The 13241-nt window shown below is 42.1% G+C and overlaps 1 protein-coding gene across 2 annotated transcripts; it reads left to right on the forward strand.

Annotated features, from left to right (window-relative positions):
• The first annotated feature begins 7396 nt into the window (after positions 1-7396).
• On the forward strand, positions 7397-11472 carry LOC119307388 (DEAD-box ATP-dependent RNA helicase 9-like). 2 transcript variants are annotated; one of them, XM_037583463.1, is made up of 8 exons: positions 7397-7855; positions 8598-8725; positions 8832-9240; positions 9767-9865; positions 9968-10192; positions 10326-10487; positions 10568-10808; positions 10851-11472. In XM_037583463.1, exons 1-8 carry the CDS (start codon positions 7463-7465, stop codon positions 10985-10987), a joined length of 1794 nt encoding a protein of 597 aa, XP_037439360.1. In that variant the 5' UTR covers positions 7397-7462; the 3' UTR covers positions 10988-11472. The 2 variants fall into 2 exon arrangements, with proteins under 2 accessions (XP_037439360.1, XP_037439359.1); XM_037583462.1 differs by having other exon boundaries at positions 10568-11472.
• The last annotated feature ends 1769 nt before the right edge of the window (positions 11473-13241 follow it).

Consider the following 13241-nt stretch of genomic DNA (forward strand, 5'->3'; position numbering starts at 1 on the left):
TGTGGTGGTTTGCTTTATTTATAAAGCAGGGCGAAAGCCTTTTTCGGTAAAAAGCATGGCTAATCTGAAGCGATCATTAATCCGTCTCTCCCTGCCAACATGTAGATAAATGGTACTACTCCGGTGACACTAATAAACACAGACGGGGTTCTAATAAAGTACTAGCAATTTAAAGTAAGAAAGTTCCACTTGTCGCCCCCCTTGAAAGTGGAGCAAGTTAAAGAGAAGGTATCAAATTGAGGAGCACAATGCGCAAGGGTGGTAGTAGTAGTGACAACATTAACCTCATGCATGCTTGTGTTGCCACGAAACAAATTGTCCTTATGGTTGACAATAACTTGTGCCCTGCCTTTTGGTATGTTTATTTTTTCGAACGCTCCTTTTGGTACTTCTTCAAGTACTTGAAATGCATTTGCGTTGATCTTAAAGACATTTGCAAGGTTTCAGCGGTCCACATGCAGTAGATTCTTCTTGACACTTTGCCTCGAATTCAGAGGAAGCTAATTACTCCCTTCGTTCGGAATTACTTGTCTCGGAAATGGATGTATCTAGAACTAAAATACATCTAGATACGTCCATTTCTGCGATAAGTAATTTCGAACGGAGGGAGTAGCTAGCTAGCCAACATCATGAAAGGCAAAGGCAGATGAATCTACGATGTGTTCCAATCCATGAGTGCGAAATGAAACAAGCAATTGCACCCAGTTATGATGGAGGGCGGAACCTGAATTCTTCGATTAAGGTGGCACTGAACATTCTAGTCAAAAATTGCTAATCTGCAACAAAGAATTCTCAAGTAGTTCACCGGAACTTTGAACCTTGCTTGTTCGAGTGATCGAGTCTTTCATGTCACTGTCTTTCTTCTGCTAGACTGTCTTTCTTCTGCTCAACGCTCCAACAAACTACTCCCTCCGTTTCTAAATATTTGTCTTTTAGAGATTTCAAATGGACTACCACATACAGATGTTATAAACATATTTTAAAGTGTAGATTCACTCATTTCACTCCGTATTTAGTCATTTGTTGAAATCTCTAAAGACAATTATTTTGGAACGGAGGGAGTAGATCCCGTCCAGAAGCATTCATTCGCTTGTCTCTACTGTTTGAACTAAAGCTCCAAGTTCTTCTACAAAAAGGAACTAAAGCCATAGTGAACAAAACGAACTAAAGCTCGGTAGTGAAACTTAATTTCTCATCTAGCTCATCCTTAAAAAAATTATCATCTAATAGCCGAGAAATATTTCCGTCTCATTCACCCGGCCGTGAGATTAATGCGCCGGATTCATTTTGAGCCCAGCTTCGCCGCACTACTAAACGTATAAAAGGTAATATAGACATTTCACAAATTATACGATCGTCTGCCGTATATATATTAATACACATACGTAATATTTCAGTTTTCGCTAAAGGTGGCGAGCAAACGGGCCAGCCCAATATGGGAGCGCCGAAGGAATTTCATGAAAAATATAAAAGCGCACGCACGCAATGGGAGTCGAACTCCTAACCTGGTAGTTCATGCTAGCGATGCTAGCCAGACAAGATAGCTACTCCCTTCATTTCAGTTTACAAGTCCTACGCGTATATCTAGGTTGCCAATTTGATCACTTTAACATAAACTATATCACAAAAATTATATCGTTTGAAAATGGAACATCTGAAGTTTATATCGATTTTTTTTAATATATGACTTGTATTAGGTTGGTCAAATTAACGACCAGGGGGTACGTGCACGGCCTGTAAACTGAGAGAGATGGAGTACTAAGGACAGTTTATAGACAGCGTTAAAGTTTAAAGTACTAAATAAAGCGGTAGATCCGGGTTTATTTTTTCCTTTTCCAATATTTCTTGGAACAAATGTGAACAAATTTCTTGAAGATGCGAACAATTTTTTCAAAATCGTAAAAAAGATATTATTTTTCTTAAAGGTAAACTTTTTTCAAAAATATGAACATTTTTTAAAGTTATGAACAAATTTAGAAATCTAAGCAATTTTAAAGAAGTAAAATTAAAATACACACTAAATATTTTCCTACTATATGGTAAACTTATTTAAATACACACTGAACAATTTTAAAAATATATGTTGATCTTTTTTGAAATGCATGCGAAACAAAATTTATATACACGATGAATATTTTTATACATAGTGAACATTTTTCAATAAACGGTGAATATTTTTTGTCAATACGCTGCAATATTTTTAACACCGACATTTTTTGGAAAATTATTTTTTTTGGAATTTTGCAGTTTTATTAGAATTTGGAATTCTGAACTTTTTTTGAAACGTGAGTTAATTTGGAAACATGAACAACTTTTGAATAGGTGAGAAAATTTTGGAATTTCAAACTTTTTTGAAATTCTGAATGATTTTTGATATTTTTTGTGAAAAAAGGATACAGGAAAAAAATAAGGTAAAAAGGAACAAGAAAAAGAATAAATAAGTAGAAAGAAAAACAAAAAATAAAAACATGAAGAAACCATACAAGACTATAATAGAAAACAGAATAGTAAAAAAACTTAGGGAACCGTCCAAAGGTTCACCAAATCGGTTGCTCACTCAAAGTGGGCCGGCCCGGTCACATTTTTTTAGTGAAAAAATGTTCCTTTTAGATGATATTTTTGTAAATGTTGAAAAGAGTTAGTGGATTTGGAAAAAAAACTGCACAGAGTTCAACAAAAAGTTCACTAATTTAAGAATTTTTTCACAAAATTGAAAAGTTCATGGATTAAGAAAAGGTTCACAATTTAAAAATAGTTCATGGTTTTTTTTGTCAAATTCATGAACTTTTTTGTGCAAGCGATTAGCTTGGTCCATGTAATTCAGGTTGCTGTCGCACACACACGCTCATCGTTGTATGTGGCAGAAATTTTCCAACACCAACAGAAAAGACGAAAATTTTGGTTTTTTGGTCTGGTCTTTGACATGTCAGTTTTTATGCCCACCCCTAGCTTGAAGGATAAAAAGGTTCGCAAAACTGAAAAAAAATCATCTATCTGATTTTTTTGTCACAAATTTGACAAAAAATCGTGGTTTTGAAAAAAAAAGATTCACGAATTAAATACTTTGTTCACAGGAGGCCACCCCGCTAGGCCGGTCCATTGTTTCGCGTGGAAACGTGGGAAAACTAAAATTACAATTTTAAGTACTTACTTAAATTATGATTTAGTACTTTGTTCGCATGTCCACCTGCTGGAAAAAGTTGGCGTCATTTCATGAATGTCAAGAAAACACCATTTTTAACCAAGAGTGTCCGGGTAGAGGCCATAAGGCTCAGTTTGAGGGTACTTTTTTTGCATTCGTCAAATAACCCAAAAAATTCCCATGAGCTTATATGACCAATTAAAGGCATCACGCCAAGTTGTTTTGATCTTGAAACAATTTTTTTCACCTGCACCAAATGGACCCAATTGTTTTTCACACACTGGCATCACCATGGCCAACACGCATACCAACTTTCATTGGTTTATGACATTTTATGCATTTTTAGGGTTTTCTCGGTGAAAGCTTTAAAGCACAGGTTGGACATGACACAACGGGCATTTGGTGTCTGAATTCGTTATAGTTTTGCATGGAGGCCTTTCATGGGCAATCCCACACGATGGCTAAATTTGATGTCATTTCATGCACGGTAGAACCTACACCATGTTCAACCGGGATCGTTCGGGTCTACTAGTAGGGTAAGTCACGGCCAAGTTTTTTTCACATGCACCAAATGGAGCCAAACAAATTTCACACACTGGCCTCCCATGGTATGCATGCATGCCAACTTTCATTGCTTTCCGACATTGTATGCATTTTCTAAGGGTTTTTGAGTGAAATCCCCTAAAATAGTGCTTGCACGTGACGCAATGTGTGTTTGGTATTTGAATTCGTTCAAATTTTGTATTGAGGACTGCCTTGGGTATGCCCATATACTGGCAAAATTTGGTGTCATTTCATTCACGACAGGACCTACACCATGTTCATCCGGGATAGTTCGTGTCTGCCGGTACGGCAAGTCTCGAAGCAGTTTTTTTTTCAATTCCATAAAATGGAATCAATATTTTTTCCAAACACTTCCGTCACAATGGAAGGCATGCATGCCAATTTTCATTGTTCTTTGACATTCTATGCATTTTCTATGGTTTTCTCCGCGAAAGAATTAAAACCCTAGAATACCGCTCACATGTGATGCAAACGTGTGGTTGGTGTCCGAATTCGGTTAAATTTTGCTTGGAGGCCTTCCATGGGCATGGCACAATGGTAAAATTTGGTGTCATTTTCCTGCATGGTAGCAACACACCATGTACAACCTAAGCGTTCGGGTAGGCCGACAGGGCCAGTCTCGAAGCACTTTTTTTACTTCCACCAAACGAACTCAATTTTTTTCACACATTGGCACCACCATGGCCAGCATGCATGCCAAGTTTTGTTGGTTTATGACATTTTATGCATTTTTAGGGTTTTCCCCGTGAACAAACAGTAAAACACAGATCGGACATGACACAACGTGTGTTCGGTGTCCGAATTCATTCAAATTTTGCGTGGGGGGACTACCTTGTTTTTTCACATTAACCAAATGGAGCCAAATTTGGTTTGAGGGGGGGGGGAGACCTAGAAAATGTATATAAAGTTGGGTAGGCTAGAGGGCTGTGTCTGAGAGCACGCTATTTCTTGACATCACTGAAATGACCTCAATTTTTTATGGACTTGCATGACCAGTTCAAGGCACAATGCCAAGTTATTTTTGTTTTTGACAAATTTGGCATTTGCTGGAGTTTTCTCGGTCAAAAAGGTCGATAAACGGCTGGACTTGTGCCAACTTGCATATGGTGTCGAAAGTCGTCAAATCAGGCATGAATGCCTACCATGGTCATGCCCACCTTTTTGCAAAGTTGAGGTCATTTGAAGGATGTCCAAAAATAGACCACATGCAATTGAGGCTGTTCGCGTAGGGCCAGAAGGGAATGTTTGAAAGCATATTATTTTTCGACATCCATCAAATGCCCCCAAAATTTTCCACCCAGTTCTATGATGAATTCAAGGCATCATGCCAAATTGTTTGGAATTTGACAAGTTTTGCATTTTTTGCAATTTTCTCGGTGAGAAAGGACCGACAAATGACCAGATGTGTCGCAACGTGCAAACAACGTCAGAAGTCGTTCAAACCTGGCATCGATGCCTCATATCTCCGTGCCATGCTACTGCGTGGGGTCATTTATTCATAGTCCAAAAAATACCACTTTTATGAGTGTGCTAGACTAGGCGAGACGGGTGCATCCATGAGCATGTAGTTTCTTCTAATTTGAATGCCTATGTTATTCCAAAAATATTTCAAATTTTTAACAGGTTTCAAAAAGAATAATAAAGTTTTAAAAGAAGAAAAATGAATTAACGAAAAAAAGGAAAAGAAAGAAATTAAAAAATATGTTCAGGCCTTGGTTCAACCAGGCGACGACATCGCTCCCGCCGGGTACCTGTTGGGCCGACCCAAGCGTTTGCGGATTCAAAAAAAGTTCATCAATTTTGAAACTAGATGTTCATGAATTTGGAAAAAATATCGCGGGCATTGACAAATGTTTGTAAAAGTTGAAAAGAGTACATGGATTGAACAAAAGTTCACAAATTTGGAAACAAAGCTCACAAATTTAAGAAAATATTCATGAATTTGAAAAGTTCATGGATTTAAGAAAAAGTTTCATGATTTAAAAATAGTTCACAGACTTAATAAAGCAAAGAAAATCAAAAGGAGAGAATAGTTAAAAATAGAAGAAAAACGAGACAAGCAAAAACTGAAAAATTTAAAATCACAATATGCTTCGAAAGATGTTCTTATACGTAATATAAGTGTTGGACAAAAGAGTATATGAGGACTCAAACTCAAGACCCAGTCAAACACGAGATATGAGCACTTGGGACATGTCTTAATGGGCCGGCCCAGTCGCAAGCGACTACGTAATTCTTATACTCCGTTGTCCTGGCCTTTTTTTTTCTGTCGAGCCATGGTTGGCTTTGGGACCTCCTAGCTTTTGCGTATGTATCCTCGGTTTTATCACAGGCGTTTCCTAATCGGCGCCCTAAGTGCCATTTAAAAGGTTTTTTTTTGGGGGAGGCAGGGGGGAGCGCCGTTTATAGGGTAATCCGTACAGGGCGTACACCCCTTAGGTCCTGTTAGCGGCACGGCCCATCTGTTTTTCTGTTCGTTTATTTCCATGTTTCAACATGGGATTTTTTTTTTCAAATTGCATGAACTTATTTTAAAATTCAACGAACTTTAAGAAAATGATAATTTTTTTCTGCTTTTGTGAACATTTTTTAAATCGATGATTTTTTTCACAGTTGATGAACTTTCTTTCAAAATCAATGTTTTTTTTTCATTTTCTGTCATTGTTTTTCCAAAATCCATGAACTTTTGCCAATGCAATGAACTTCTTTAAAAAATTTGATGAACTTTTTTCAATACTTGAACTTTTTTTTTCAAATTTGAGAACTTTTTAAGTTTGTGAACTTTATTTTCAAAAACCATGAACACTTTTGAAGTATGTGTCCCCCTCGATGCAAACCTGTCCCAAATTTTGGAGTGAAAATGGGTCGAAACGGGCACAAAACAGACATAAAATGAAATCGGTTGCTGCGTTGGTCCGTGTTTTTTGTCCGTGCAGACCCAAATGGACACTACCAGACAAAATGGGTCCGTGCATTGTAGTTGGCCTTAGCTTTCCTCCCTTCCATCTTTGTTTCATACAGAAAGACCAAGGAGGGCGCTTGCGACCTCATGACATTGTGAAGCTCAGGAACTATCTCTGCATTTCTATGCTCGTGACAGTTGAAGCTAAGCAGCTAATTCTTGATCACAACACTTACGACGCTATATAAATTTGAGCATGTTTTCTCCTGAAAAAAATAATTAAACTACAAACTAAAATAATTTTGAGCACCTGACACCCGGCCCATTCAAAAGAAATCCCCACGACATTCAGCAGCCCACGGGAAATAACCCCAGCCGAGCAATAAGCCCAGGGCCTCCAAAACCGCCATAGCTTTTCCTCCAAGCAATGCGTTATCATAAACCTTTTCCTACCATTCGCCCACTGACACCCGGCACACCAAGCTCGTGGCTCCACAAGTCATTCCCTACGTCTGACATCCGCTCCGCTCTCCCGCGTAACCTCTTCACTCACCCCAGCTACTGCTAGAGGCACCCGCAACAACCCCTGGCAACCTTCACCGTCTCACGGACAGCCGGGCCCCACCGGATCGCTGACCTCCTGACCCCACCCGTCGGTGTCCGTGGGAGCAGGAGATATTTCCATACCGTACGCGCGCTCCGGAGCCGCAGAAATATCTCTCGTGGCTGCCTATTAACCCCATTCCCTCTCTCCCCCTCTCCACTCCTCGTCCCCTCCTCCTCCTCCTCCCCAGAACCCTAAACCCCGCCGCCGCCATAAACCCTAGCCGCCGCCGCAGCCAGGGCCAGCCAGGATGTACGCCATGATCCGCCGCGCGGATCCCCTCCGGAGGCGCGCCGCGTCGGCCATCATGGCCGCGCTGCTGCAGCACCCGGCGGGCCCCTCCGCCGCCGGGGCGTCGGCGTCGGCCCTGCGGCCGCGGTCGCCACTCCCGCCGCCGGCGATGTGGTTCCACTCCAGGCCGGCCCCGCTCGGGTTCCGGGAGACGGGTGCCGCGCGGGCCGGGGCGCACGCCCAGTTCGCGGCGGACGAGGGGTGGAACTACGAGGATAAGAGGAAGCCCGCGGGGGGCGTGGCTGGGGCCGGGGCCAAGGAGGAGGGGCTGGAGATCGCAAAGCTCGGGATCTCGTCCGAGATCGTCGACAAGCTCTCCGCCAAGGGCATCACCAAGCTGTTCCCCATCCAGGTAACGGGAGCAGGCAGGCACGCAGCCTTTTCCCCCCTCTCTTCAATTGGAACGTGATTACTACTTCCTGTGGTCGTCGGTGGATTGTTTGCTCTCTGGTGCTACCGCTTGATTGATTGGTGCACATTTAATTATGTTTTTGTAGGAAAAAGAACATTTCCTCTTGATGGAATGTTGTAATTTCTGCACAGCTAATTAATTTTGAGCATAGCTCAGTACGAGGCTTGCTCCGATGTGCGGAATTGCGGAGCATTTCTTCATAGTTTTGTGTGGTTTTCCACTACCTCGCTGTCCTACGCGAGGCAACTGTGATCTTTCCATTCGTTCTGAATGCACAGATGTATTAATGGTAGTGAAATTTATACTCTACAAGTTAGTCTATAGAACCTTACTCATTTCGTAATTTGTAATAAGAGACAAAAATTTAAGTTTGCGTGATATTGTTCAGCAGTTCATTAGCTGTTGCGACTATCACTCTGTATTATTATGTGTGTGCTCGCGTCACTTTCTCTTGTGACAATAGTTATGCATGATCAGCTGTTTTTTACTTGTGCTTCTAGATTGGGTCAATCAAATCATCCCTGTATAGGCCCAATTTGTTATCTTTTTGCTCACCTTTATGTTGTCATCTTCAATATTCTCCTGGCAGTAGGGTAGATTGTTTACTGCTTACATGATCACACAATTAGTGAATGCCTTGTGTTTTGGATGTTAAAATTCCCTTCCTTTCTCTGATGTGTAGAGAGCTGTCCTTGAGCCAGCAATGCAAGGCAAGGATATGGTTGGCCGTGCCAAAACGGGGACAGGGAAAACTTTGGCATTTGGAATCCCCATAATGGATGCAATTATTCGCCATAACGCAGCTAACAAGTAAGTTTGGACATTTTTTGCATCAATCATTATTCATTTTCCCTCTACCCCTTTTAGTGCCACCTTGTGTTGTATTGTCACCTCAATTGAATCTCTGGATTCACAGACCTGGAATACATCCCCTGGCGATATGTTTGGCACCAACACGGGAACTTGCAAAACAAGTTGAGAAAGAATTTGTTGATTCTTCCCGGCTGGACACACTCTGTGTATATGGAGGCATTCCAATTCAGCAACAAATGAGAGTTCTTAGCCAGGGTGTTGATGTAGTTGTTGGGACACCTGGACGGGTAATTGATCTGCTAAATAGACGTGCTCTGAATTTGTCAAGTGTCCAGTTTGTTGTTCTCGATGAGGCAGACCAGATGCTGTCAGTGGGTTTTGATGAAGCCGTTGAGACAATTTTGCAAAATGTGCCTGCAAAACGTCAAACCTTGATGTTCTCCGCAACAATGCCACCCTGGATACGCAAGCTGATGCAGAAGTACCTCAAAGATCCTGTCATAGTCGATCTTGTGAGTGATGCTTACACATGTTTTACTGAACGCTGCAACTATGATTTCATTGCAAAATTTGTGTATCCATATCTGACCTTATTTGTCATGCATTTGCTATTTTGACTTGCATTTATCTTATCACTAGAAGTAACTTCAATTTTGTTATGTTCGCTAGTTGGTTCGGACTTTTGTTGTTTCTTTGCTAGTAAGATAAGCATTAGTGTTAGTATGAAGAGGCATATTAAGAAAATTATTCTGGCGGTGTAAATGCATACACCTTAATTTTTTTGAAAACATGCATAGTCTATTTCAGGTTTTGATAATATGTGTGGATGTGCCTGCAAAGATCTCCTAGTCTTTACCTGAAGATCTGTATATTATTAAATCATTTTTAAGTTACTAACTGCAAAGTCATGAACTAGGAAAAAATTACAGGTTAAGTTTGCTGTTTATTGCTCCTGCATGACATCATAAGCACATTGTTTAGTTAAGAAAATACAGAGCTACTAGCTGGATTTGATTTATGATGCTATTTCTTCTCTAGGTGGGTGAAGATGACCAGAAGCTAGCAGAAGGGATTAGTCTATTGTCTATTGCTACAGAGAATCATGCAAAACCTGCTGTCCTTGGACAGTTGATTCAGGCAAGGATGTTTTCTCTGTAGTACCAACGGAATATTTTTTCTCAAGTGCTATCTAAGTTTCTTTCTGCACTATGACGTAATGTGTGTGTGAGTTCATTGCAGGACCATGCTAAAGGTGGCAAGTGCATTGTATTTACGCAAACAAAAAGGGATGCTGATCGGTTGTCATACACTATGGGTCGAAGTTTCCAGTGTCAGGCTCTTCATGGAGATATTACACAACAACAAAGAGAGAGGACACTTCAAGGATTTCGTGAAGGGCACTTTAATACTTTGATTGCCACTGATGTTGCTGCTCGTGGTTTGGATATTCCAAATGTTGATCTGGTTAGTGTTTTCCTGTCCTTTCCTTTACTTTTTGTCATTTAGAACTGTGTTATTAATCTGCTTAAAGCTGGCAACATTATCTCATTGCAACATCTGCTGTTAAACCCCTTACTGGCTGTGTTTCCTTGTTCAGGTGATACACTATGAATTGCCAAACAATTCAGAGATATTCGTTCACAGGTCTGGCCGTACTGGCCGTGCTGGGAAGAAGGGCACTGCAATTGTGATGTACAGCTACAACCAAAGTAGAGCTGTCAGGGGCATCGAGAATGATGTTGGAGGCAAGTTTAAGGAGGTGAGATTTTCCGTCATTCTAAGTCGCTGCTCGAGTTTTTTCTTATGGCATTTATGCTCAAAGTGTTCTCTATTTCGCAGCTTCCAAAGATCAACGTTGAAGGTTCTGACTTGACAATGTCTAGTGGTTTTGATTCGTTTGGAGGTGGAGGTGGAGGTGGGCGCTCACGCGGTGGCGGTTTTGGTGGCCGCAGTGGTGGTTTCGGCAACTCTTCAAGCAGAGGTGGCGGGTTTGGTGATTCCGGGTTCGGTCGTTCAGGTGGTGGGTTTGGTCGTTCAGGCGGCGGCGGCGGATTTGGCGATTCAGGGTTTGGCCGATCAGGTGGTGGTGGAGGATTCGGCGATTCAGGGTTTGGCCGATCAGGTGGTGGTGGAGGATTTGGCTCAAGTGGTGGGTTTGGGGATTCTGGTTCAGGGCGGTCTGGTGGGTTTGGTAGCGGCTCTGGTAGCTCTGGCTCTAGCTGGGGTGGATTCGGCAGCTTTGGAGGCAAAAGCTCTTGATTGATCAACCCCCCATAGCCCAGCAAATTTTTGATTGGAGCGGAAGGCAACCCGGGTAACCGGTTCGGCTTGATGGTTCTTATATATGGGAAGTCCTCTTGTCACAAGAGGTAAATTAACATGTCTGATTCTTGTTGGGTAGTACAAGGTCGAATTTCTAGCGTGGACAACATCGGCTTATATTGCCTGGAGCTGCCAACTTTGAAGGCAGCTGGAAATAATCACGAGGCTTTCTTCTTTTTCCGTTTCCTGCTGCAAGCTATCTGTAGCAGGGTTCCTTGTAAAATATATGCAGTGTGTCTTGTCTTCTGCGGATCACAATATATATCTGTTTTTTAGCAGTAGTTTTTGTATTGTATTGTCAAGCCTTTTGTGGACCTTATCTAATGGACCAGAACAATAGTCTCTAGAAGCAAATGTTGAGATCTATGCATCAGATACCATGACTAGTTATTGCTAAGAGGTAATAGCACCCCAGGTCATTATACTTGCATGTCAGGTGATGGTTTAGTCCTTGTACTTGCAAAAGCAGATTATTTCATCCCTGAACTTGCAATGGAGGTGCAAATTTAGTCATAGACCAATCACAGCTCGCCAACTGGATGCCAAGTGGCCTGGCTGGTCAGCGCGCGGCATTTTGCACTTAGCCCCCTGCCTTTTTGCCTTATCAACCTGCAGTTCAACACAGGGTCCGTATGCTACCTCCAGCTTCATCTTCTTCCTCCTCTCGCTGATCATCTCCTCTCCTGCGGTGCTTGGGAAGCTCTGCTGCCCCACTCGCCCTCGCTAGCTAGCCATATCCCAGGTTGAAACCTCTGTAGGGGAGTAGCCACTTGAGGTGTAGAGACGGAGGGGTGGTTGGCGGTTCATAGGCCGTCGCCGTCGCCGGTGCTTTCTCTCTCCATGATTGTTTAAGGTTCGGCTACTGATCCCTAGCTCCGGAGGGCTTCCTCGGCTGTTCCCACTTTGGTTCTTCAACATGATTTCCTTCTTGTTTTTGCGATTATTGTCTCTTTGTGTAGTACGGCTTGGAATGGAAGATCTCTAATGCTTGCGCTGTTGGTTCTCATGTTGAATATTGAATGTTGAAAAAGAAAAGGGTTCCTCAAGGGAATGTTGAATGAGCAGTTGGATAAGCACAATTTCTTATGAGATTGGCTACTGTAACTAACTGATGTCCCTAGCCTTTCTCCATTCATTCCGGCGCTTTTCTTGCGCTGCCCCATTTTGAAATTTCAGGACAAACAGACTGTTTTAATGCGTGCTTTAGGTGGCTTTTTTTCTAGATCAACTATGCTTTAGATGGCTGCATTTTTGCGCCAAGGCTAGCAAGTAGGTGGTGTTTTTCTGTTCTTGACGCACATTAGGTGAACTTTTTCCTCCTCCTATGGTCAGTGCTGTGCAATTTCGTGTGCATTGCTGCCTGCTACAATGCGCACAGTAGCTCACCTTGCATCTTCAACTTTGTGAAGGAACAATCTGTTTTCCTCAAAAAAAAAAAAAAGAAGGAACAATCTGTTAACTGTGTCCTCAGCAGCGGCGTTGATGTCACCGATTATTTGGATCACGTATCCTACTGCTGATTTGATTCAGGTCTTTTAAAATTAGTACTAGTATGCAAGATTTGGCCTTTGGCGACTACGGAGCTAGGCCTCAAGATGTCTAGCAATCCATCCTATCAGCAGCAGCTGGGGCTGGATGCCATGAACACTTGTTTCTTCGGAGGCAGCAGCATGATCGGTTCTTCCAAAGCGCCATTCTTCTGTTAGCCCCAAAAAATGCAGACTAGCTAGCTTGTTGGGACAGAAGGAAAATGCGGACTCTAGCAGAACACACTTCTTATTCTCACTAGTGTATATGAGCAGAACACACTTTGCTATTCTCTCTGAACACACGCACAAGCTAGCTACCACACTACTTGGTGCTTGAATTGAAACTGATGGAGTGGCCTGATTTACAACGATGGATGCATATGCCCTTTTACAGGGATGCTTGCCAGCTTCACTACACGAACTGTAGTACTAGTTCAGCTCAGCCTTTTGGACTAGATAAAGTCTAATACTACTTCTCCAGCTTAGCCTTTTTGACAGGAGAAAGACTACTACTACTCAGCTACTTCTCCACCTCAGTCTTTTAATCAGATAAAGACTAGCGTTGCTTAGCTACCTCAGGCTTTGGACGGGAGAAAGCCTAGCGCAAGCAATGGCAGCTGTGTCCTGTAGACTGGGTTTGACACAACATCTTCTACCCAAGC

This window comes from Triticum dicoccoides, chromosome 5B (genome assembly GCF_002162155.2).
Source record: "Triticum dicoccoides isolate Atlit2015 ecotype Zavitan chromosome 5B, WEW_v2.0, whole genome shotgun sequence".
In the NCBI taxonomy this organism is placed as follows: Eukaryota; Viridiplantae; Streptophyta; class Magnoliopsida; order Poales; family Poaceae; genus Triticum; species Triticum dicoccoides.

What these genes read in the sequence shown, in the direction of transcription:
- LOC119307388 (XM_037583462.1), top strand. Translation starts at nt 7,463, where the DNA reads ATGTACGCCATGATCCGCCGCGCGGATCCCCTCCGGAGGCGCGCCGCG. An exon ending in CGCCATAACGCAGCTAACAA is followed by an intron (nt 8,726 to 8,831) that starts GTAAGTTTGGAC and finishes CTGGATTCACAG; the next exon opens with ACCTGGAATACATCCCCTGG. An exon ending in ATCCTGTCATAGTCGATCTT is followed by an intron (nt 9,241 to 9,766) that starts GTGAGTGATGCT and finishes TTTCTTCTCTAG; the next exon opens with GTGGGTGAAGATGACCAGAA.